The sequence below is a fragment of the Rhea pennata genome, chromosome 4 (genome assembly GCF_028389875.1).
Source record: "Rhea pennata isolate bPtePen1 chromosome 4, bPtePen1.pri, whole genome shotgun sequence".
Classification (NCBI taxonomy): Eukaryota; Metazoa; Chordata; class Aves; order Rheiformes; family Rheidae; genus Rhea; species Rhea pennata.
Window position 1 is genome coordinate 56383465 of NC_084666.1, and position 25781 is coordinate 56409245.

The 25781-nt window shown below is 38.6% G+C and overlaps 1 protein-coding gene across 3 annotated transcripts in view; it reads right to left on the reverse strand.

Annotated features, from left to right (window-relative positions):
- INTU (inturned planar cell polarity protein) overlaps window positions 1–23988 on the reverse strand; it is a 54210-nt gene extending 30222 nt beyond the window's left edge. For 2 of the 3 annotated variants that reach the window (XM_062573987.1, XM_062573986.1), the window contains exons 1-3: window positions 23871–23988; window positions 14604–15190; window positions 3125–3210 (exon numbers count right to left, since the gene is read on the reverse strand). In XM_062573987.1, the coding sequence (XP_062429971.1) occupies window positions 3125–3210; window positions 14604–15190; window positions 23871–23959 (762 nt within the window). In that variant the 5' untranslated portion in view covers window positions 23960–23988. Of the gene's footprint in view, window positions 1–3124; window positions 3211–14603; window positions 15191–17866; window positions 18007–23870 lie in introns of those variants that run through there. The other variant, XM_062573985.1, reaches the window with a different exon arrangement.
- Window positions 23989–25781: the final 1793 nt, after the last annotated feature.

Below are 25781 nucleotides of genomic sequence, written 5' to 3' on the forward strand. Positions count from 1 at the left end.
AAAAGTGTTACGTCATATGTCAGGACTGAAAGAAGCGAGGTAGTTTATTTTTGAAATTATTTCCAGTAATTTTTAACATAGTTTATTAATAAAATAACTCATAACTACATTATAACTGCTTGGATTGCATCTTTTTTTGGTCAATACATTTTGCAACATACAGTGAATGAGAGCACATTAACTAGTCTGCTTGTGTAACAAACTATCTTTATTACTACTAAATCATAGAAACAACAAATCTCTGCTTCTCCAGCAGCATGAACGCAGTGTTCTACACTGCAAAAACCCTGAACTATGTATTTAAATTATCCACTAGTCTATTTTCGTAATCACTCTTTTGGCTTGACTGAAACTGCATAGTAACTGAGGAATAATTATACTTTAATAAAAGGTTTTGGAAAGCCAACAGGAGGAACAGTTATACATTTCAAGTAATCACTGTCTACTTGACAGATTTAGGGACAATGTAAATGTTAATGTTGCATTAAAAGTAGCTACTACAAAAAGGGTTGCATTGGATTTTATCAACAAGCAATACATATACTCTAATCTAGCAAGGATACAATTAAGTAAACTATATCATCTCTGCTGTTTTGATCATTCTGTGTTTATTAATAGTTACAGCAACTCCATATTTGGTCAAAGACAGGCAAGACAAGGCTTTTCTACCATGGAGCTCTGCCAATACCTGACCACAACTCTGGTAGCTTAGTCAAGCTTCAGAGTGTCAAATATCTTGGAAAGCTTCCTAAACTGACATTCTGATATTCATTCTTACTGCAGTTGCAGATGTAGTTCTACAGGCACTTACACTAAGTTGTAAACAGAAGCATGCTTATCAAAACTGTAAATTTCCATTTTTTTAAAAACACCTGGGCAGTAAAACTTTTTTGCTATTATCACCTCATATATTATGCCACTAGAATGTTCAGGTTCCAGATGCTCTAAGGAAACTTACTCATTTTACAGAAAATGTTTATTAGTAAAATATATATATAACCCTATATTCTACATACAAAAAAAAAAAAAAAACAAACAAAAACAAAAAACACTACCTGGGGATTACAGACATATATATGCTCCATCTCATATCAGCTTGCAACTTTTACCTTGTCTCTCAAGAAATGGATTTAAGCAAAAAAACTTAAAATACTTAATTTTACACTATTAACACCCTAGGTAATTAACATTCTCCCCTTTCATTCTTTATACATTTATATGTTTTGATAGCTCCAAAAATATAGGCTATTTAAATTTTTAGAAGTAGTGCAAATTGTTCCCACCTGTTTAAGAATGATTAAGAATGCTTTTTTAAAGCAGCAGACAGTAATTCATTACAAGTTAAAGGAATAAGATGATCAGATATAGCTACCAAAGAGGAACTAACTGCTGTAGAAGTGTAGCTATTTACCCCTAATGAAAAACTGGGATAGGGAATGAAATTAATTGTTTGTAATATTTTTAAACTATTGTAACCTAAATAGGTTTAAAGTGAAATACAAAATTATAATAAGCTATAAAGAAGACTAAAGATGCTATAACATATCAAAATAATAAAATTAGCACAATAAATCAAAGCAATATGTTTGTAATGAAAGTTTCTTAAAAAAGAATATCAGATATTGAACTGTGAAAAATCACTGTTGAGGCAGTTGAAATAGCAGCTTATGGAAGAAAATCAACAGCACCTTCTACCTGAAGGAAGGCTCTTCTGCAGAAGATCTCTATGTATATTAGTATATCAGATCACGGTGTTCAAAATAACATAGTACTAAACAGTTAATTTAACTTGAGAAATAAATCATGATTTGAAATACTTGTTCCCTAGGAACCACCTGACAAAATTATTATTCAGCTAGAAGAGAAGATGAATATAGTGGGTTTGAAGGAGAAAAAAGACATTCTTCATCAGGTCAGTATTTTCTTTTTAATACCATTTTTTGTTATTGTCTTCTATCAGTTTTGATCACTATTCAGTTTTCTAAGACATTAAATGCATTTAATCTAAAGGCTCTTAAATACCTAAGTATATATTTTTCTATTTAAATATGAAATACTATCAAAATTCTCCATTAAAGAGTTCTTAAAGATACTTAATAGCACTACTTGTGAATTCAGACAATTACCTTTTACTCACCTGTGATTCTCTTTTATATTGAGAAAGAGATAATTATTTCATGTAGATATTTACATAGCTATAACTGCCATTAAGAACACAATAATTTACAAAAAAGCCATTCAGAAATTCTTTGACATTTCCTCTATCATATGCATTTCCAAAGTAGGTGAACATAGCACTTTCCTCATTATTTATTCATTCTTCATCAGTACTACTCTCCAATGCTTTTTTTAAGCTAGACACAAACATTTTGTTTTATACATTCTGTTGTCAGATCAGACATCCCCATCCCTGTTAATCACAATGAGCAAGGCAGTGCAACATTACCTACCTTGTTCTTCACTTGCTGAGATCATGGTGTTCAAAATAACAACTCTGAAAGCAACCATATTAGCCAATATTTCATGTAATTATAATTTCTGTATGTAAAATGTTTGTGTGTGTGTGTCAAAAAGGAGTTACTTTCCTATATTCAACCAGAAATAAGTAATTTTGATGCAAATTATAACATAATAAAATTGTTTTCTGAGCAATAAAAGTAATGAAATTTGATTTTCTGTATGTGCTAGTTCTCATACCAAATACCCAGAATACTGCAAACATAGAATACTCTCTGACACATACACTGGTCAAAAAACGTCAGCTGCTATGATTAATCTAAACCTACATGCATGCCAACTCTTATATAATTTCACACCTGCTTTCTGACTTGGGCTGATGACAGAAAGAATATGCAAGAGCTGAACAGTGTCCTCTGTCCCTCAGTGGGACATTGCTTTGAGTTTCTTATTTGCACCTACCTACCCATTTTCACAAAATTCACTAGAATTAAATTCTTTGACATTTCTGCTTTCTTTCAAATTTGACTGCAATCAACCAACATCTTCAAAAATTAGATAGGGAAATTTCAAGAAAAAATATTTTTTTTTCCTAAGGAAAGTAGGACAGAAACCATAGTATTTGTTTCTACAGAAGGTATTTGGAATAGATTTTCAACTATTGTACCTGCATGGGACCTGGAATGCATGACAAAACCCTTTCTATGTTTTCAGAATTCACATCGACGTCATTTACAGCAACTAGAACATCTCCTGGAGGTAAAACAGACAAAAACATAAGAAAGTGAGAGAGTATTACACAGGCAATACAAAAATGACACGGTTTTCTTTTCAAAGTTGATGTGGCATTTGAACGATCTTAAATGACTTTTCATTACATTTAAGTAGATGGTATCTACATGCAACATTTATTATGTTTAGAAACATTAGTCTATCACCTCAAAGCTCTTAAGCTCTCACTGCCAGTCGAGTATCATTTTATCAAGATAACACTCAAAGCCTTTCCTCTTCCGTCTAAGCTTGAATCACTCTTGTTACTTGATCAAAAAAGCCTCACAACTTTATCCAATCAAGTATGCCCAAGACCTATTTCTTTTTCCTCCTGAATCATCTCTGCTCACTTGCCAATCCTCTACTGGTACCTCTACTGATATAAACACTGCTGCTTCCAAAAGCTCTCCAAAATTCACTCTTCTTGTACTTAAGTTTTCAAGTTCTAGCCCATTAGCTCCAGCAGAGGTTTCTAGTGTTGGCTGAGCCTAACTATGGGAAAACTCCTGCCAAAAGGGGCAATGTCATCCCTTAGCTTCTCTCTCTGAACCAGTCCTGGCACTTGTCAGACAGCTTAATAACTTAGCTCAGATCACTAAACTGGCAGAAAGCCATTTGTACTTTTGGTGGGTAACTTTTGTAACACAAATGCTCCCTCAAATGAGCACTGGAGTTAGCAAAAGGGAAGCAGGGGGTGGTAACTAGTAGTTAGTTTGGCTGGTTTCATCTTGGGAAACCTCACTTATCCTAACTCCTGTTTTATCATAGCTACCTCATGTTACCCCTACACCTCCTCTGTCTTTCGGACCACTTCAGGACTTAGTGCCTTCTCCTCTTTTCTCATGCCCTGCCTACTTCTGTGGCTTCTTAGTCAGCCCTCTTTGTGCTTTTTTCTGCCAATTCTTCCTGCCTAATGTCATCTTGTGTTTTCTAAAACTGATTCTTTTCCCATTACTGGATATATAAATATAAAACAAGATCCCAAAGAAAGTATTTAACTGCAAATGGAGAAGGTTTAAAAAATCAAAGGCAGTTGTGAAAGCAAACAGAACTGAATTACAGCTTACAAACTTAAAATCTACATTCAAGTTAAAAGTGGAAAAAAAGAACTGGAATTTCTATCTTAAGCAATGAAGAATATTCTAGAGAGTATCCCAGTAACAATTAGATGATAATCCCTGCCCCTTCCTTCTCAAAAGGACAGAAGATTTAAGCATGGAATATGTAAGAAGGAAAAGAAAAGGAGAAGGATCAATGAAGAAAACCAAGAAGTTAGGAAGTGTAAAGCTACAAATGAGTATCAAAAGTTGTAACTGCTTAGACCTGACAAAGGAATAAAAAAGTAAAAATACAAGATTTTTGGCCATACATATACCAAAAAAAAAAAAAAAAAAAAAAAAAAGTGGTGGTAATAGCAGGAAGAAAAAGATGGAGACTAAAGATATTTTTGGTATGTTAATGGGAGACTAATTCAACCAGCCTGATAACTTAAACTGGTAATTTGGAACATTTAGGATGAATTTTTAAGTTGCACCTAAATTAGAACAGAGGCTGCCAATAAATGATGATCCTCACTATTTCTCTGATGCCCACCCCCAAAGTTAGAAGCACTTTTCACTACAAAAGGTACAAATACAGCTAGAATAGAGTTCCATACTCTCAAAGCAGAGGAATTCTGAAAAGCTTTCCAGTAAAGCTAGCTGTGGCAAAACATTTAAGATGAAGCTACAAACATTTATGAAAAAAAAATGTATGAAATGACTGCCAGTGATACCAGGATACAGGACTTGATGGTTCATTAAGTCCTTTCCAGACCCCAAATATTCAACCTCAGAGGAAAAAAATGGGCCTTATTTTCTACTTGGTTTTTGTCGGTGTCGCTTTCAGTTGCCTCTGCTTTCTGTCCTACACCATGAAAAGCTTGATTAGTTTATAGTTTGCTCACTTGAGTTTTCTGTCTGTAGAAAGGAAAGTAAAAGGAAAGAAAGAAATTTCTTATTTAAGTTTGAAAGTGACTTGATCCCAAGGTTGTTCTTGTTCCTTACAGGAGTGAAATAAAAATACCAAGTGCTACTCTGGGAGAGCAAATTGAAAAGCAAGTCCAGTTTTGCTTGAGCTGCACAAATACTACCCTAAATACCTCCACATCCTCTCCAATATTATTAACATTAGTTTTTAGAAGAGTGTAACGCGTATGTACTGTGAGGCACTTAATGAACAAATGAAAACGTAAAATGGATTGATGGAACTACTAGGTTTTCTTTTGAACTAGCTACCTTCAGGCTTCATTGTCTAAGGAAATGAAGCTTCTGCAGTTGTACTATTAAAAACTGAGCCAATTACTAAATTTCAGACAAAGCTGGCGGGGGGGGCACCAACTGTTAGAAATACTGCAAGTTCTTTCAGTCAGCTGCTGGCTAGAGAAGCCGCGCTCCCTTTTCCTTTGCCCCAAGTAAACCTGCGCCCTGCGCTCACTATCTGTTCTGTTGGGGCTCCAGGCTGCCCAGGGGCAGTTCACAAGCGGACACAGCAAACACCAAGTTGTCCAAACAGCTGTTACAGGGCAGTTAGGGAGAGTGGCAGCATATGCAATACGAGTTATTCTAGTGTGGGGGGAAGGTCTGAGGAGAAGGAAAATTCTAGGACTTGCATAGAGGATGTATGCATGTCTTAAATCCAGAGACAACCAGACAGTTAATTCCTCTGTTTACAGATTTAAAAAAAAAAAACTTATCTACTTAGCACATTTTGGTGAGCTGTATTGAAAAAAGTGCAATAAACCAGCATCTCCTTTGCAAGTTTATCCCACTAGTGCTCCTACACTAGTAGGTTGCTGGGAAACACATGAACTCCAGGACACCTTGGGCAGACTAGAAGCTGCATTCCTGACACTGCTCTCTCTTATGTCCCAGGACACGTGAAATGCCATCAGAAGACAATATTACAGCAGCAGTCAACTATATCTGCAGTAGAGAAATCCTCAGCCGGCTAGTAGCAGCAATCCTCTTTGTTCTTTCAGATGGTGTAAACAAATCAGAAAAAAGACATGGATTCATAGCAAATATGCACGTTAGTATAACAACATCTTGAGCCTTTACTTGCCAATAAAATTTTGCTCAACTGCAGAAATGAAGCACTGAGGAACTTCTAGGTTCAGTGCATACACCAAGTTTGCTAGGGACAAGACTTGTTCAGCTTAAACAAACGGTGACAGTAATGACATTTCCATGCCAAAGAGCAGTAGAATCTGTGGCTCTAAGGCTGCTCCAATTCCTCTGAATCTGCTGAAGACTGCACTTTGTTACCCAGTAGAAAGTTGGAAAGGATTTTGACACTCTTATTGCTATTTTTACCTTTCACCTTGTGGTTAAAAGCCACCAAATGCAATTGGAATTATTCTCAGCTACTAGGCTGATGGTTCAAAATAGGTGCAAGACACAATCCAGGCTAAGGGGAGAAAGGACTTTTCATAACTAGCAGTAAGCAAAATCAAAAACAACCTGAAGAGAATGAAGACAAGGTTCTTCTCTAATAAACTAGGCAATCACAACTTACTCACTGGTATTTTGCATTAAAGCAAAATTCAATATAATTCTTATTTATAGCAAAACCCCAAAGAGGTAAGTTTTATTATACAGACAAAATCTAATCATTCCTTGGTAGGAATTAAATCAGTTGTTTTTCTATTGCAAGTAATAGCAGCTTTTTCTATAACTATTTCCTGATATGCACCACAGTAAAGTGTTGGCCTGCTGAATCTTCAACAGAGCAACAATTCAAAGATAGGAAAGTTGAAAGTTAAATATTTAAAAAAAAACTGAAGGAGCCTTTGCCAGAGCCCCAGGACTTGCAAGTTAGTAACCAAATGTGGTGTACTCAAGCTACACTAATATAATGAAAATTTATGAACAGAATTACTAAGGTGTGTGTCAGCAGAGTACCATGTATTAAAGATCATCATTCACAAATATAACAGAAAACAGAATTTGCTCTCCTAGTAATCTGGAACATTGTTTAAACAAAAGTTGTTTGTTCTATTAGTCCTGTTAGCTTTACTAGGGAAATTATGAATTTTGTTGTAAGGACAGCAGTCTGGTCATCTAATCCTCTGCTGCACAATGGTATTCAAACCAGCTGCACACATTTTGTAAGGACATATTCACCTTAGCACTTATGGGAATATATTTGTACCACATCTCACAGGGCAGAATATTTAGAGACACTTTGAAAAGAAAAGATTCCTCAGTATTTAAATGATACATATTCAAAGTGTTTTATTTATTTGATGCCCAATGTATGTATGCAAAGCTTTCATTGCAGTAATAAATATTTATTCCATTCTATTTGTAAAAATGTAATCACGCACCATAAATGGAACAGCTTTCCAGTAGACACAGCCAAAACAGTCCCATAAGGCTATCCTCATTTAGCCAGAAAATGCTGCATCACTGTTAAACAACTGCAACTTGACATACAACTGAGAAAGGCTACGTTTATCAGTACGCACTTTCCAAAGGTATTTTGTTTTATGTTCTTTTTTTGACAAAGCACAGCAGCAATTAAATGAATAGAGACTATTAGGTAATAGAATGAAACACATCACTGACACAGTAGGAAGTATGTAAAATTATGAACATAGAATATCTGGAAGAAGCACATCACCACAAGATCTACCCAGTGGGATAATTAATGCCAGTGAGCATTTATATACGCAAGTGTTCCTTTGTTAGATTTTTTTGTAACAATGTTTTCTTCGAGGATCATTTTCTTCCCTTAGCAGTGTGAAAAAAAAAGAAAGTGAGACTGACTTAAGTCCTTGGACATCAAGTCTGTGGAAAAAAAGTATATATGAATGTACAAAGTTTACTCTAATTAGCTTAAATATGCTTCAAGCAATTTAAGTTAAACAAAGTAAAAGGGTAAATCATATTTGCAATTGTTTCAGTTGATTTTAAAAATTACTTTTTTTTTAACTTGATGGTTTGCAGAGTTAAGTCAAATTTTTTACTTGATCTTCCTAGACTAAACCAGAGATGAATTTCAGATGTAAAAAGACATTTTACTAGAGAGAAGTTGTTGAACAGATAGTACTGCAACTGCATTTTTCAGTGATTCTTATGCTCTCTGTAAAGAGGCGAAAAAAACCTCCAACCCACTCTTCTTAAGAACAGAGCTCAGAGTAATTTTTTTTCCTTTTTGCTGAAGTAGACATATATGCTTAGACAAAAGGCAGACATTTCTATAAAATGTTCTTTTCAAAAATGATCTACAATAATGTAGTTTCCCACCTTTTTAATCAAACCAGTTGCATACAAGAATTTTACTGTTGAGAATGGATATTATTTCACCTGCTTTTATTGGCTTGCACTTCTGCCAGAAAATACAAGCTCACTATTGTCTATCATGAAAGTCACTAGTACATATGTTACAAGATGAAGAACATTAGAACAAAGTCAAAGTCTTTTCCATTTTTAGAAGAGGCAGTATGCAGTGGCCATAGAGAAAAGAAAGTTTTTACTGAAGCAGCTCCAAGATATCAGAACTTGAGTCAATAAATACATCTTTAGAAAAATACATAGCCTTCTCTTTAAGGAATAAACTTTTTTTTTTTTTTTTTTTTTTTTTTTTTTGGGGGGGGGGGGCAGTAACAAAGAATGAATAATTAAGCTTTTGAGTTCTGTCATTTATATAAAAAGATTTTTCTCATTCCTCAAAGAAGCTGTAACACACACGCCCATACGTTCTCCATAAAAAACTAAACAGACCTGAGTTTTACTAGAGTGATGGAACAGAGATAGATGACATTCTGGACTTTCCTGCTTTCTTTGTTCAATCTTTCCACTTTCTCCTTCATCTCATTAGAAAATACTTCTCATATCAAGTCAGTATTGTCTAATAACTATATATATTGATTGCAAACACCTGCTTTGCAAATGGAATTATTCCTTATTTCCAAAAAAAGAGAAAGTTTAGGAAAGTCTTGGGACTTTTGGCATCCTCACAAATGTTTATTCCAAAAATGCCTACAGTTTTGCCCCATGAAGTACAGGTCTATTATCTCTATTAAGTCTCCCAGTCCTAGAGATAAACCTGAGTGTAATTTTACCAAAAGCAGAATTTCTTTGCATGAAGCTAGGGGACACTGGTTGATAACTGAATACCACTTACATGCTGTGATGGAAAGTGAACATTTCTGGATGAATTAAAATCAGAACCATGCTGTTCATGTGAGAGAGACTGAGACTTTTTCATGAATTCTTGATATTTAACTTCCTCTGTTCTTGGTAGTGACTTAGAGGAAGTCTTATAAATGTTCACATACTCCTTTCCAAAAAAGGCAAAGTGTGTAGAACACATTCTACTGAAGAAAGCCAGATCAATTACTTGTTTTATATGTTAAGAGGCTGCTTTTACCCAAACCAATGCTGTTTTGCTTCAAGAGGAGATTAAAAGAACATAAACGACATCCCAAACTCCACAGTGAGAACATAGCAAAGCTTATGCAAGCTCAGTATTTCTCTCTTAAATGTCCAACGTCTCTGCTTTAGGGAGCCTTTTCAGCAAATACACCATATATGGTAATCTCTTAAGAAAAACTCAGACTCTCACAGTATTATGGCTCTTTCACAAACATTTTTCTGACAGAAATCCTAATTCCATGTTCATCTTGCAAATGACAAAGACAGTATTTACCTTGACTGTAGGAAGATGCCTTCAAGTCACTTATCTTTATGTAGATGAATTACTGTTTTAAACGACTGGTTTATGCTATACACTTTTAACAGATATACTTTCCTCTCTAGCAATGATTGCCTGTTTCACCAGTCCATGACCAGTCGCTGAATTAAGACATTATTCAGAGGATTTGAACTTTAGATCTCCCAACAGTGAGATCTGTGTTTTTACTATTCAAATTAAAAGAGCAAGGATTGCTTCTTAAACATTTCTTTGTTCAGGGGAAAAAAACAGATAACTCTCCTATGTAACACCAGCAAAACTGTTGTATTAGAAACCCATAGAAAATCATCTATCAGTAAATGGGATTGGATCTTTCAGGTGAAGCTTGCACAATAACTTGCATCTTTTGCATACTCATTCAAGACTGAATTATTATGGTTCACCATTATGACCATTCAGAATTAACCCCTGTCCCTCTAGGTAGCTCTCACAGCATTCTGACAGATAAAACTAGTGATCAGGTGAGAGAATTAATGCAAAATATTCAGATACTCAGTGACGAGTGTAATAAGAATTAGAGATACAAAAGTAACAATACTCTGTGGCAATGAAAGAGCTTTCTTGTATTTTGAGTGCCACTAAAATCACTTTTCCATTTATACCACTGTAAAGATGATCAGCAGAAATGCTTAAGAAGTATCCATTGCTCAGAACTTGATACCTTTCAATCTAAAGAAAAGAAATTGTATTATAATGGCTTTTCCTACCATAGCCTTCCTTTATCTGGACCTAAAAGTGAATATCTGGTGGAGCTTTCTATTTTTCAAGACAATCTCAAAGATGAGACTTAATTTAAGAGTTTCCTAGAAAGTTTTACTTAGCAGACCAAGCTTTGCACGTTGTTAATAACGAACTCACTCAGGTAAGGAAAATGAATTTCGCCAAAAATACAAAAAACATTTAAGAAACTGAGATACAAGCAACTGCATTTCATCTTAACCAGAATGAATGTGACAGAAAGAACTTAAAATCAATGAGGGCTTTTTGTTTTTTTGAAAATTTAAGGTGGAGGGTGAACATGAAATACATGAAAGAGAAATGAACTGAAAAACTGAACACATGAGTAAAGAGGCAACCTTTACAGAGTCATAAAGCAGCAGCTTTTTAGCTTACAAAACTGTTATATGTACTTTCATATGGTCAGCACCTACATTCTACCCAGTTAATAAAGTACAGCAACAAGACTTACGACTTCCATATGCAAACTTAAAAAAATAATAATAAAATGTAGTGCACAAATAATGAACAGATGTTTTAAGTGTTGAAAGCTGTAGAGATACACATATCCAAACTAATTGAAGAAGCCACCTGAATACAGTGATTATTTGGGGGAAGAAAAAGCAGTTACTTCTACTAAAAATGTTAAAGCAATGACCACTTTTTAACTATTCATTCAGAGTGAAAACACAGAGAGTTTAGTCTCCCTTAGGTTCAGCCTTGCTACCATTTAAGTGGCTACTGCACTTATCACTGAAATTAACTAATTTGCCAATAAAAATACAAATTAATCTGTAACTTGGCTATATTTCAAAATACTACAAACCCAAGTCTTGGAGGGAAAAAAAAACAAACGCTAGAGAGCTCAAATGTAAATACGATTAGCGAGTTAGAATATCCTTGGGCATAACTGCCAGAGTTTTGGTAGCAGGGGGCTGCAGGGGTGCCCTGTGTGGGAGGAAGGCAGGAGCTGGGCTGATGCTGACACTGTAAATACCCTGTAATTGCCCACCCAAACTTCAGCCAGCCAGGGGAGCCTTGGCACCTCTGCTCACACATGCTTAAGGAAGAGCTACAGCCGCTGGGGAAAGGGCTGGGGCCTGGAAGCGACCCGTGCCCCAACACGGACCACCTGAGGGACTGCGCACCGCAGGCAGCCCGCACCGGGCAGGGACACCCCTGAGCATCTGAGGTGGAGGACTCACGCTGGTGCAAAAGAAAACAAGAAAGAAGCAAGGAGCAGCAGGAGGAAACTGCTATGTACATGACCCCAACCTCCTATGTGGCCCTTCACTTCACCGAAGGAATTTGGCCCGAGGGAGCATAACCCATGCTGGAAAGAGGGGAAGTTAGACTAGGAAGGTGAGCAGGGGCGGCATTTGACTGAAGTTCAGGCTAGGGGGTAAGGTGTTTCCTTAGGTGTTTAACTGTTTCTTTGTTTTCTTTTTCTTAATACTTGAAACCGAGAAGTTTTGTGTTGATAGGCAGAAAATTCAATTCAGTATCAACTCCCTGAGCCAAGACTGTCTTGCCCATGACAAACGCTTGATGCAAAATGGTCAACAGGAAGATCACAGTGAGTTATTTCAAAGCACATTCCATCCTCAGATGGAAATGTATTTGGTGTTTACTTCGGAAAGACTACTACAAAAAGGGCCTGCATCATCACATGCTGTTAAAATAATTAAAAACAAGCAAGAACAGATTAGTGTCTGTGAATAGGCAGGTCCACAAAGATGAACAAAGTTATAAGCAGACTGAGCAACAGGCACCACGCTGTACTGATCAAGCACTTCCAGTTTGTGAATGGCTCGATGAACTGCTAACTTTGTGCAAATACTTGAATTTTACACTGGCCACAGAAATATTCCATACTGACTACTTCCACAGCTGGCAAGAGAATTCCCAAGAATTGCTGAATTGCTTTTAACACTTCAAAAAAAAGGGGGGAGGGAGAAAGAGAGGAAAAGGCCAACAAAGGGGCAAACTTTTCCTCTATTTTTCATAGACTCTTCTGATCCTGACAAGGTCAGAAGTTGGACAGAAATTTTCTCTACAGAATTACAGGTATTTCCAGATCAGGTTTTGGGTGTATAACTATCTCGTCCTCTGATGTGCAATGTGGAGACAGTAAACCAGACAGCTTTCTGTCAGGAACAAAGATTTTTACTGTATATTCTTTATGCCAAAAGCACTGAAACCTAAGCATCTAATTTATGCAAAACATCTCTGTATCTAGACACCACATAAAAATTTTAGAGTACTCAGTGTTCACTACAGATGTATAATTTGGAAGTATTTTTATATGAAAATAATACATTTTATACTGTTGGCATGGATTACAGCTCATTTTCTCAGTTTAAAGCGGAATAACTGCAGTATGCCTGAAAATATTTGTTTCCAATATGCGAAAACAAGCAGTATTGGTTGATGATAGCCTACGACACCAGGTTCTTCAGCTAAAGTTAAATATTCTTCTATTTAAAAACAAGAAAATGAGAAAATATACCATACAATTTTGTTTGTCCCTCTCATGCCCAGAAAGTATCAAGAGCAGCAAATGAAGGACTATCACCATTTAGAAGGTTATCTCCTAGGCCTTGCATTTGCCTATGCTGTTCTGCCTTCATGCTTGTTAAAATTAACAAAATTAACTTAAAGGTTATACACTGTTATACTAATTAGGTTAACACTCATTAAGTGCAGCAGGTCAAGCTGAAAATTACTTCCTCTCTCCCTCCTCTTCCCTCTCACACCTGATTCTGCACTCTCCATTTCTTGGCTAATCAGTTCTTTCTGGTAAAATTTGAAAGTTATACAATCTTCCCCCCAGAGTATTCTTTAGCATCCCTACCCAAAACACATGCTAGAAGAATCAGCTAGCAAAAGCACGATTTGTCTTTCTACACACACAACACTACAATTTCAAAAGTGCTGAAGCTGATTTTGTGGGATTTGTGCTACTATAATATTCAGATTTTTGTGATCTAACCAACATCACGTATCTTTGCTCTCTTCCTCCAAGGGAGTGCTCCCCTTGATGCTACAAGTGGGAGTTCTTGCTTCCGCTCCCTCACAACCGGCCACAGGAGCTCCTTGCCCTCACTTATTCAAGCTCTGGTGCTCATTAGACTTTCTGTGACCCAGTTTAACCTACTAGATCAGCAAAAAAATAGACAGTTTTTCTTCTGGGTTAGTTTTCTGCCAGGTTATTTAGTTGCATCAGCTCATGGAAGTGTCTGAGCCAAACCAGCACAAGAGTGCTGCTACACTGGCTCTCTGCCTCCTCAGACAGCAGATTCTCTGTATACGAGAGGCCTTACGATCACAACCGCCGAAGGAAAAGCTTTTACTTTGCTAAACAGAAGAATATTCAGATAAGATTGTGAAGGGGTCTATAACACATGAACATACCTTATTCAGCAAGTTTTCCTCATTTTTTAAGTTCTCAAAATCCATATAATGCATATACAGTAGAGCTTCTTATTGTGGAGGGGGGATAAAAACAAGATACAGTATTTGACTGACTGAAGTTTTTCTGCAGCCCCACTTATCTATTTGAGAGAGTCCTGCATTAAATTCAAGTTGGGAAGGTTTCTTTGTTTTTCTTTCCAAATTACTAACTTCAAGTTACTTACTCCCCATAAGCTTGAAGGAAAGTCATCTTCTTAGTATCTTAATTCCTTCTAGTTTACATCATATGTTCTCAGAACCAGTAATATGGTAAAATTGAACAGGAAACAAAACATGAAATGCAAGGACATTTATTTAAAATAATACTTAAGAAACAGAGAAGGTAGTCATTTAAATAATGACTTAAGTCTCAGGAATATTCAAGTCATCTGCTTTTCTCAAAAGCATACAAAAATCTTCATTTCAAAGGGAGACAGCAAAAGTTAACTGTTTACTTGATTACTTACCAATCAAAATTTGACCAGTTTTAATTGCTGAACTACCTGGCACCAAACCATGTACTACAAGCTTCTCTTCACTATTTCCTCTGATGCCTTTATCCTTCCCGCCTTGTTTTTCTGCTCTTCTGCTGCTCCATGAAGACTGATGAACAATCCCTACTAAGGCCTCCAGCAGCCTGAGCTGCTCCTCTCCTCCAGTACTGCAGAGTTTTCTGGGATTTACATAAAGATATATATCTTTGAATTTTTGCTGGACATTGACACCTATTTTCTGAGTGGACTGGTGTTTCAGTATGGAAGTAGGACCAGCGGAGTGCCCACTGCAGCTTCCACTGCCTTTTTTACCAGAATGCTTTGGTAAAAGATTCTTCTTTTTTAAAAGTTTGGTGAATTTCTTCAGTTCATATTTTCTTTCTTTTCGTGATCCCTCTTGAATAACTTCAGCTTCATTTTCACGAAATCTGACGTGATTCACTGCTGGCATTTCCGGACAGCTGTTTTGAAGCAGAATTTCTTCTTCACTTTCACTTAGTTCTACATAAAATAATTCTCCATTTTTCTGCACGCCATCCAGCCACTCAGGCTCAAGATCACTGGGAAGGAAAGAAAGAAGAAAGAAAGAAGAACGATCAGTGATATCTCTGATACAGAGGGCTACTGTGCAAGTGACATCCGTTTACTTCAAGTAGAGTGGGGATAAGGAGAGCGTGAGGGAAAAAAAGTGTTATCCAATATTCCCTTTTGTTAAAATTCTTGCTCCTTTCACATTCAGGTTTTAATAACTAATTATATTTCTGGGCATGATGAGGCTTTCTCTTACAGGAAGAGTACCATCCTATTGGTCCTCTCCCCTTATTTTTACTGTACATGTTTAAAAGGATTGCACTGCAAGCCCTTGAAAAGACTAGATTAACATTTAAAACCCACTTTTACGAAAAAAAAAAAGAAAACTATGATAACACTTTTTTAGACAATTTGAAAATAGTTCACTCAAGTTCACAAGCAAATAGAAAACAGAAAAAATGTAAATAAGCAATGCTGCTATAGCAAAAGTTTGGCTGTTGGAGCAGATAACTTATAAGTCAACAGCATCATGCTGTCGCAAAGAAAAGGCAAAGCAACTGAAGGATGTGTAACAGGAGTACCATATGCAAGACAAAATATGTTTTTGTCCTAATTTGGCAATGGCCATGTGTCAGCCATGTCCAGTTTTAGACAGTACATTTTAAGAAACACATAATTACTAGAACAAACCAGTACAGAATGTAATTACTTGAACAAACCAAAATGGAGACTTACATAATAATCAAGATCATTTACCACACACAATTGTTAACGTATACTTTATACTACAACTAGTTATACTTTATTGAATCCAGGAATTACACTTTGTTTAGAGATAGAATTAATACAGAATTCAAATATATCATTAATTTGAATACACATGAACAATACAATACAGCTCCAAGGTCTAGCTAAGCAAAGAACAGTATGCACAGACACTGCATCACAGCAATTATAAGGGGGCCAAGAGAGGTTCTGACTGAACAAAGAATATAAAGAGCTATCCAATATTATTCCCTTTTGGAACACCAGTGACTTAAAGAAGTCTACTGATGACTACTTTAAGAAGTACCAATATAAATACCATGCACTTTCTCTAGATACATTATTTTGCCCAAGTTGATGCTCTTAAAGGAAGAGGTAACTAAGCCCCCACGCATGATAGTTTAAATATTCTGGATTTAGCTACGGTCATGAGTAAGCCAGAATTTGTATCTTTGCAAGTTACTACTCAAAAAAGTATCAGCATGATAACAACACTTAATGAACATTGAGGCCAGACAGCTATCTGAGTGACTTCTCAGAAGGTACTATATAAGAAATAAAATGACTTTATTATTAAATCACACATTCTGGTACATATAAAAAAGTGGGGGAAGCGATATTAATAAGGAAACATTAGAAATTTACAACAAAATAATATTTAGGCTAGCAGAAACTCCTGTGGCATGTGATAGCCTTTTAACTCCCTTTTCAAAAGGCACTGTGCTCTTTAGAAATGCTTTTTTTTCTATGCAGCACAAGTCAAAATATCAGTTTGCACAGCAATTCATACACTCATGTTCTCCAGCTTCCTCGCTGATTTTTACTGGAACCTATTACATGGTATGGGGGCGGGGGCGGGTGGGGGGAAGAGAAAAAGAGAGAAAGATACAGGGAAAGAGAAAGAGGCACAAAGTCCAACTAAAATGTAGGTGCTTGCCCAGCAGCTCTGCCTCTCACTGAGCCAGGTGGATGGGACAGCTACAAAACAACCTATGTTGAAACATGCTTCATACCTCTCCCACAGAAATTTTCCTTTTTTTCCCCCACCATATTATATAATGAAAATACATGCAAAATAAAATGCTATCCATTAGACCTTCAAACACAATTTCAAAATATTGAAATGACAGCCAGACAGTAAATTTTTATAAAAATCAAACAAGAAACTGCTGGTTGTGTGTATGCCTTTAGAAGTACATATTAGTATAACTGGTATTACACAGTCTTGTCTTCTCACCTCCCATTTCCCAAGACAGATGATTAAAGAGAAACGCATCTCAAATGATAAAGCATTTTTAATATTATATGAGCCAAGTCCATTCTTCCACTTATCTCTCTTTGGCAGTGTCCAGCAGGAATACAATTGATCCAAAAATTGCCTATTAGCTAAACTAATACTGGAGCTCATCATGTTACTTTTAGGGCTACTATGCCAAAACCCAGTAGTCTTAAAGATGAAAAAATACATACATTTTCTGCATGTAGAAATAGTACTACCAAAACCAAATGCTCTTCTTATATACAATCTGATTATAGTTCAGGATAGTTTCTGAAGGCAGAATCGTGTTCTCAGCAAGAAAAATACGTTCAAATAATAGTTAGGGGGGGAAAAAGGTTTCCAGAGGGAAAAGGGTGAAATGAACAAGTTTTCAATGTTCGTCTGAAGAGTACAATAAAGGCTTTAGTCTCGCAGGCATCGGCCGGGTATAACCGCACGCACTTCAGTCTCAGAGGACGGCAGTAAGCGTCCGCAGCCGCCGGGGCCTGCGGTGGGCCCCGGCTGCCCCGCGCACAGGCACCCGCTGTCGGCTCAGCGCCCCGCTGCCGACCGTTGGCGCCCCCGGTAACGGCCGCCGCTGACAGCAGCTCCCAGCGGCCCGCGCGCGAAGGGCCAGGAGCCCCGCGCTCCCCCCACCCGCCCTGCTTCGCCCCGCCCTTACTCGGAGCTCGCGGACAGCGAGGCGGTGCGCGAGCCGCTCTCGCTGCTGCTGCTGCTGCTGCTCGCGCGCTCAGCGGCTTCTCCGCGCCACGGCTCCATGCCAGCCACGGCTGCGCGCCCGCCGCCGTCCCCGGACGCCATGACACCGCGCCGCCGCGTGACCAGCGCCGCGCGCGCCCATTGGCGGCCCCGGAGCGGAGCCATGGAGACGGGGGAAGCTTGAAGCGGCAGCGGCGTGGCCGGGCGGTTCGAGTCTTCGCAGCCCTGCGAGGGGAGCGGCTTTGGGGAAGGCCCAGCCTCCGCGCAGCGCCGAGCTCCCGCGGCAGTTAGCTCCCGGGGGAAATGCGCTCGCGCCGCCCAGGGCCGCCCGCGCGGACCGTTAACGGGCGCTTCGCCGCCGGTGATGGCGGGCACCCGCGGAAAGCCCCGCCGCCCGGTCCCGCTCGGCAGCCGGCCAGTCTCTGAACTCAGCGCGTTCAGAAGCGCTAATTACGGCACGTACCGCAGCCCGGCGGTGGTAATTGTAAGGAGGTAATTGTTGTTTTAGCGTAGCATCTGGCAGAAGGACCCGCTCTCCTTCCCTTTTTCACTCGCAGGGATAATAAACAAACACTTGGAAGTGCCCATCCTCCCAGTTTACTTTCTCAAAACAAACATCTAAGCTTCACCAGTCTCTTGAAAATCAGAGGGTCAAAAAGGAACACATAATGGAGAACAGACTATTTATTTAGTTGTCTGATATTAAGGCCTCAGCAACAGTCGCATAAAAGAGACTATTAATGAAACTCTTGGTCCTGGGGTGAGCCTCAAAGCACTGCTTATAATCAAAAACTGATTTGGGAAGAGAATCCTGGGTTAAGCAATAATTTTCATCACATCAAATGGTTAGCATTGGCATACCTCTGTGCTTCGTGTTATGCTTTATTATAATCATTTAAAGAGCCATGACAGTAAAATCACTTTTCTTCAGCTTAGTCAGGAGAGCAGTTAAGTTGTGGAGGAAAATGAAATACTTTAGACAGACTCAAACAAGGTAGATGATTGGGCATCTTAACGGTAAGGTCTACAAATGCAAAATCATGCACAATAAACAGAAAGGGCAGGGGGAAACCTACTCAATTTACAGGACTTTAATTATTCACATCCATGAAGAACAAGACCCATAGCAACCCTGCAGACAACTTGCTGTGTAGCTATGTCAGTAAGCCTATCAAGATAGCATGGAGCATAAGGAAAGGGATGGAGAATAATTGTTGGAACATTTTTAATACTTTGGATTTAATCTTTGCTCAGTGGGATATTTGCACAGCTTCAGCAGTGAGGTTTTATAGTGCTGGAGCATACCGCAGGAGTCTCAATTCTGGTATGAAATTCCTGTGCTTTAAACCGTCTTAGGGAAACATTTGCTAATAAATACAAATTCAAGTGAACTAACAGACAGGAATATTTTGGACTCATTCTTAACTATGTGATTAAGGCTTCAACTGGAGCAGGTGGAGATACCCTAAACTAAATTTTGTTAATTTTGTGACCACTTATGATTCTGAAGTGCCTATAGAAGATTTCTTTTACAGATTAATGACTGTTGTATGATTTTAATCACACAAATCTTCCAAAGGAGACAGAAATATTCCTGCCTAAAGAAAGAAAAAAAAAAAAAAAAAAAAAAAAAGCAGAAGTTTAACAGTATGGTTTCATTCAGTTTAGGACAGGACATGGTAGAAAATTTAAGTTTTTCCTATCTTAGGGGGCAACAACCACTTTACTCAAAGTATACAATCCGTGCATGGGGGACAATTCCTAAACAGATTCAGACCTTCAATTATTTGCAATTGGCAAAATGCAAGCTTTATACCAACCTTTGTTCTTTCCTTGCTTCCAGAAAAACAAATGGAAAAAATAAACCTTTAAAAAGTGCCCAGCATCCCAAACAATTTTCTTCCTCAAAACAGTCCACATAAACAACATTTTCAAAAGAGCCTAATGACTTGGGATTTTCTAAAAGGGATACCGCCAGAGTTAGAGTTTGAATAGAGGTAGGTGACATACGCAGTCCCAGCCTCCCTAATTTCACTTATATTTGCTAGTACCTTTAATGCAGTGAACAGTACCAGAATGTTTCTGTCAAGAAGTGATAGTCTATGCCAGATGGTTCTGTTAGTTATGTTAAATATCGCTGAGTTCAAGAGTTGGTTAATTGTTTCCAGTTGTTTGTTCACTAAGTGAGAAGTATGGGCTCTCCTGAAAGGAGGAAGTCTTACACTGTTGTGCTGTTTTATAGAGATAAGCATATCATGAAGGAAAAGATGTCAGAAGATTTTGGTCCACTGAGAGAAGCAGTTAGGAATCATCTAAGTATTTTTCTGAAATGGTTGGGAGATTTTTGCTGCTAGAGAAACAATTAAAGATGGAAAGACATCATGTATCTCACAAAGCAGGGTTTATTTTAGTGGAGACACAGATTTTCCTACACAATCCCTCTTGTAAAGAAAGCCTCTCACAATTTATTGTGCATAACTGTTAGAAAGAGATTTGAAATAGTCTTCTAGCAGATCCTTTACACTTAGCCCAAGTAGTTGGGCTGATGCTTCTAAGAAACCCATGAGCCCCAGAACTCCATAAGCCTTCCCTGTTAGCTTGCTATTATTAACAAGCAGATGGTAAAAAATTGCCACAGGGCATCATTGGCACCAGTATTACTACCTTCCCTTACTGGACAAACAGTTAATGAACATTTAAAAGTGGACAATTAAAGAACACTCTCTTTGACCTAAGGGTTGTTCTGATTAGCTGTTTCTGCAAGGAACTAACTCCATGTGCAGACATTAATTTCAGAACAAGAGTTCCTTGTTTCTTTTTAGCTTAACCTGCTTCTAAAGTTATTGTGCTTTAAAATTTACAGCCTACCTTGATTCAAATTAATATTCAAGAGTGGATCAGGGTTACAAGAAAAAGTGTATATGAGATACCAGAGAGATACACTAGTCCTTTCTAATAAAGGATGAAGATAAAAGGAGTATAATACAATTTTGGTTTTGTGGTACAGATACTTGTGAATTCCTATTCTAACCACTGTCCACATAACTGAAAATTTAAACTACTAACATTTTGCTTTATTGTTACATATTGACTACTGATTTTTTTTCAACCTGAGGATGAAGAGTTCAGTCTCTTTTCTGGTAGCAGGTGGAACTTTGGCAAGCTATGGATGTGTGCTTATGACTTTTCTAACTTGCATTTTTTGGTTTTGTGTAGTTGGGCCTAATCTTAGCAGTTTTACAAGGACCCATCATTCACCAATGATATGCCAGATTGATTTCATTGATCCATATTCAGAAGGTGTATTTGGCTTGAATCATGGATATGATTGGGCTGAAAGCAGGGACAGTTTTGTGCCTCTGATATTTGGGGGCCAATTACCACTCCCTTTGCTCTAAGTGAATGCTAGCTCATAATCTGGAGCATTCAGTTTATGCCTGTGAGGGTGCACTGTCCACAAATTACATCAATTAAGTGATTTTTCAACAATCTCCCCTTCTTTTTCAGCAACATTACCCATGCCATATGCCAGTGTGGGTGAGGAAAAGCACTGACTGCAGTACGGTCTCTGTACTATCTGAGCAGTACTCTAAACTGGGAGAAGTTTAGATCTGCCAGCCTTCTGGCTTTTTTTTGTGTAGCTGAGGCAGTGTAAACAGGCCCTAGTAATACTGTGATACCAACCTCACTGGAGGTGCCTGGACTACAGTGGAGTCCATCTTTCTTACACTGGCCACATTTATCCACAGCATTTTAAACAGCCCTTTGCTTTCCCTCTTCCCTTCCATACTTGAAATTATAGCTCTTCACTACTGATAAAGAAATAAGATGATCTAAATGACTTATTATTGTTTTGTTTTTTTCTTTCCTGCTTGTTTGCAAATTTGCAAATCAGATATTCAACTTCTGGAGAAGCCGAGTATTTCCAGGGAGGCTCTATTGACAACTGAACATACATAACATGACGCAGGTACCAAGCAGATAAAGTTAAGACAGCTTTTCTTCTTTGTTTAACAATTCTGTTTCTTATTGCTAACACCTGCTTTGCTCAAACAAACATCTGGAGAAAATGCAACAGCAAATCTGTTTTGCTAGAATGCTAAATTCAAGACCTTTGAGTTATAGATTTCAATTAATTTATTTCTCCAGTGCACAGCTTCAGTTAAAATATGCAAGACAATGAGTTACTCTTTTTCCAAGAGGATTTTTCAAGATTAATTCCCCTCTCAAAATTTTGCTTTACTTAGGAGAGACAAAAGGCATACACTTTTCAAAGGCATTAGTTAATAAATAAGGTTTTGTGTTTACAGTAAGGTTTTCATAAGATTATATAAACAAGAACGTGTGATTACAAAATCTTTTTTCACAACTTTTCTGACATTATTACACAGAGCATCCACAGTAAAGTGATATGAATTGAATAGTGACACGCACTGTTATTTTAATTGGAGTATTTACATTTAAGCAGACTATATTGAGATTGAAGGCTTCCTTTGTGAGAAAAAGAGTAGAACTTGGTGCGAAAAGACTCTAATGCTGAATGAATAAATTAAAACAGACTAATCTTTCTGACTTTTTAAACTTCTGAATCAATTTCCCTCTATAAAATTGTTAAAATAGGTCATAAAAAGTATTTCAGAAGAAGAAAGTAAAAACAATGGAAGACACCAAGAAGAATTCAGAAAGAGTAATTCAACCTATCTCAATCTTTTAGAAAATCTTACAGGGTTAAGAGCTCTCTCTCTACTGAGTAGCAGTAATTTTAAATAAGACTTTTCCTACTATTTTTATTTCACTTTAAATCTACAGGCTTTTTCAGGATCACCTGCTATGCATGACAGACAGGTCAAGCATGACAGAAAACTATTATTCACAGTCAATCAACATGCAAATGTTTCAAGCATGAACAGTACCTTAGTATACAGAAAGTATATTAATATAAGCAAAACCACGGGGCAGCATGTTTTTAATCTGACTTTGAAGCGGAACATTTTCTGTTAAGTGACTGACAAATGCATCCGCAGCGTTTCAGATATCAGAAGCAGCATATGGGAGCATTTACTCTTATTCAGATAAAGCTGCTTTAGAGTGCAGTATAGTAATATACTGATTCCTGAGTGCTTTACCTGCTTGCAATCAATGTTTTCATCTTTAGTGTCATAGAAATGGATTGTAATGACTACTCAGTTTTGTGCTTTGGGCTGGAGAGGAGCTGAGTAAATATTAAGTTCCTAGTTCCCATAGCAAGATCTCTTTGGAGCTGATCCTGAGAAAACCTGCATGTTTTCTTTGTAGTAGGAAACAAATCAATTTAGCAGAGAAAATATTTTAAGAAATAGGCACATTACAGAATGACTGCAGATGATCTTTTGCTGGATACTTGAGTTGAGTGGGATGGAGCTTGTAGTATAGCGTGTAAGTGGCTCTCTGACGCAAAGAAGACAGCACTGAGTGGCTTTCAAACTCCTGTTCTGGTCTGCTGAATAAAGTCTTATTGTCAAGATTTCTTTGAGGGAAAAAGTGTGGAGAATTGCATGTTAGGGATGGTGAAAGCACGGGAAAAAGCAGTTTTTTCTCAGTGCTCCTCCTGCACAATCACTTAAGGATTTCCCAGCGTGGATGATTTGTGAGAGTTGGATTTTAAGTTAAAAAAAGTGCTTATGAACCTGTTTTCTCGCGTAGCGAAGAAAGCCCCCCGCCGCCGGTGCCCACACAGCGCTGCGCAGGCCGCAGGGCACCCTTCGGAGCGCCGCTCGGGCAGCGCTGCCCCCGCGGCGTGGGGCCGCCGCCTCCCGGAGCGCGAGTAGCCAAGCGACCGCCGGCTGCCGGCGGGGAGCCCCGTGGGGGAGCCGGCAGCCGGCACTGCGCGGCCCGCCGCGGCGGGGGCTCCGCGCCACCTCTGCCCCGGCGGCGGCACGCAGCAGGCACCGCCGCCCGCGCCGCCCGGCCGCCCGCGCCGCGCTGACCTGTGCAGCAGGACGCTCTGCACCGAGTCCAGGTCCTCCAGGTTCCTGGTGACGGGCCGCGGGATGCTGAACCGGCCCGCGGCGAACATCGCGGGCGGCGGCGCCCGGCATCGCCCGCAGCCCAGCGGCGCTGCCGGCCCCGCGGGGGCCGCGGCGGGTCGGAGACCGCGGCGGCGGGCGGGCAGGTGGGAGCCCTTCAACCCGCCCGCCGCCGCCGCGCCCCCGCGGTCCTAGAGCCCGCCGCGAGCGGGGCGCCGGCGGCCGCTCGCCCAGCGCTGCAGGCGCGGCGGCCTCCTGCCGCCCGGCCCGGCGGCCTCTGTGCCAGGCCTCTTGCCGGCCGCACGAGCGGGGCCTGCCTTGTGCTCTTAGACCCTGCTCTCTCTCTCGGAAACTGGCAAAAACTGAAAACACAAGTTTTACATAAACGCAGTCAAATCATTCCTAACTGGCAGCCAGCTCCTTCAACAGCTCTCCTTAAGCGAGAAAGTCCTCCCTCCATCCCCTGCTGGTAAAATAATAGAATTGCTCAGTTATTTCTCTTTCCTCCAGTATTAATAGGAAAAATGAACAATCCCACCTACCCTAATCCAGTCATTTTATTTCATTTTTTAAGTTATTAATTACAAATTTTTATATTGTTACTGAATTACAAGTGGGAATATTTCCTCCCACTCATAGATGTAATAACTTCTGTGTCCTCATAGCGTACCTGCTATGTGCTCCATAAAGTGGGGAAGAGATGGCAGAAGTAATTTGAGCTGTACATTCACTCTATCTATGTGCTGAAGCGGAGGGTGAAAAAAAGCTAATGGTTCTAAAAGCAGCATCAATTAATCCTAAAATATTTTGTAACTCCTCTTGAAGGAATCAGCCTTTGCCAGCTCAGCGTTCAACAGCAGCATGATTAGGAGCCAGAGATGCTAATACTTTGCATGTTTTCCTCAAAAAAATGAGAGGCAGTCCCTACACATGCATAGCAAGGCTATAAAGTTTAAGATAGTATTTCATGTAGATCTGGAACTTCAGCAGCTTTTCTGGACCTCTAGATTCCCATCAGTTCTGTACAGTATAGTTATGAGAACAGTATTATGTAATAGCAGCAATGAGCTGCAGAGATTTACTTTTCTGTATTTTTTTTAACTTAGTTCTATTTTTAAGCCCTGAGGAAGCAAGATGTTTAATTTTGTACTCAGCAGGGTTGTGTCTTCACCATTTCCTTAGGGCAACACAAAACCCATTTCTAGGGCTGGCATTTGCTGGTAGAGAACAACAATAAAACCCAAACATTAACATCAAAATTGCCTTGTACTGCCAGAAGGCCTTTCCAAACAATTTGTTAGTTTTTCTTCATCTTTCTCACAGGATTTTTTTTCTTGTAACTATTGATCTAATAATTATATTAATACTTAGTAACATCATCTGTGACTAATATTGTATTTTTAACTTGGGCTTAAAATTATGCATGAAAAATCTTTATTAAAATTGCTTACAGCAAATTAGAGCTTATAAATATAAATAGAGCTTCAAAGTGTGCCAAAATTAAAAAAGAAAATTTAGGATTAGTGTAACTTATGAAGTAAAATAACAAATCCACCAGCACTTTGCTGCTGATAAACAGGCAAAATTACTCCTTTTAAAATCAAACAGAATGTTTTTCTAGATATAGATTAGAGCTTTTACCAAATCTAGTGTGCCCAAGCACAATATTTACAGATGACACAACTGGAAAAGCAAAGAAGGAGCAGAAATTCAAAAGTGATACAGTGAATACATTCAGAGATGTGTATTTGCTTTCCTGGACATACTTGTTTCCTTAGCTATGCACAAGTTTCTTGTAGAAAGAGTTCTGTGCTAGAAGGATTAATCTTAAACACAGCTTCTGCAAATCCCCCAGCCTTTGACATTTACAAG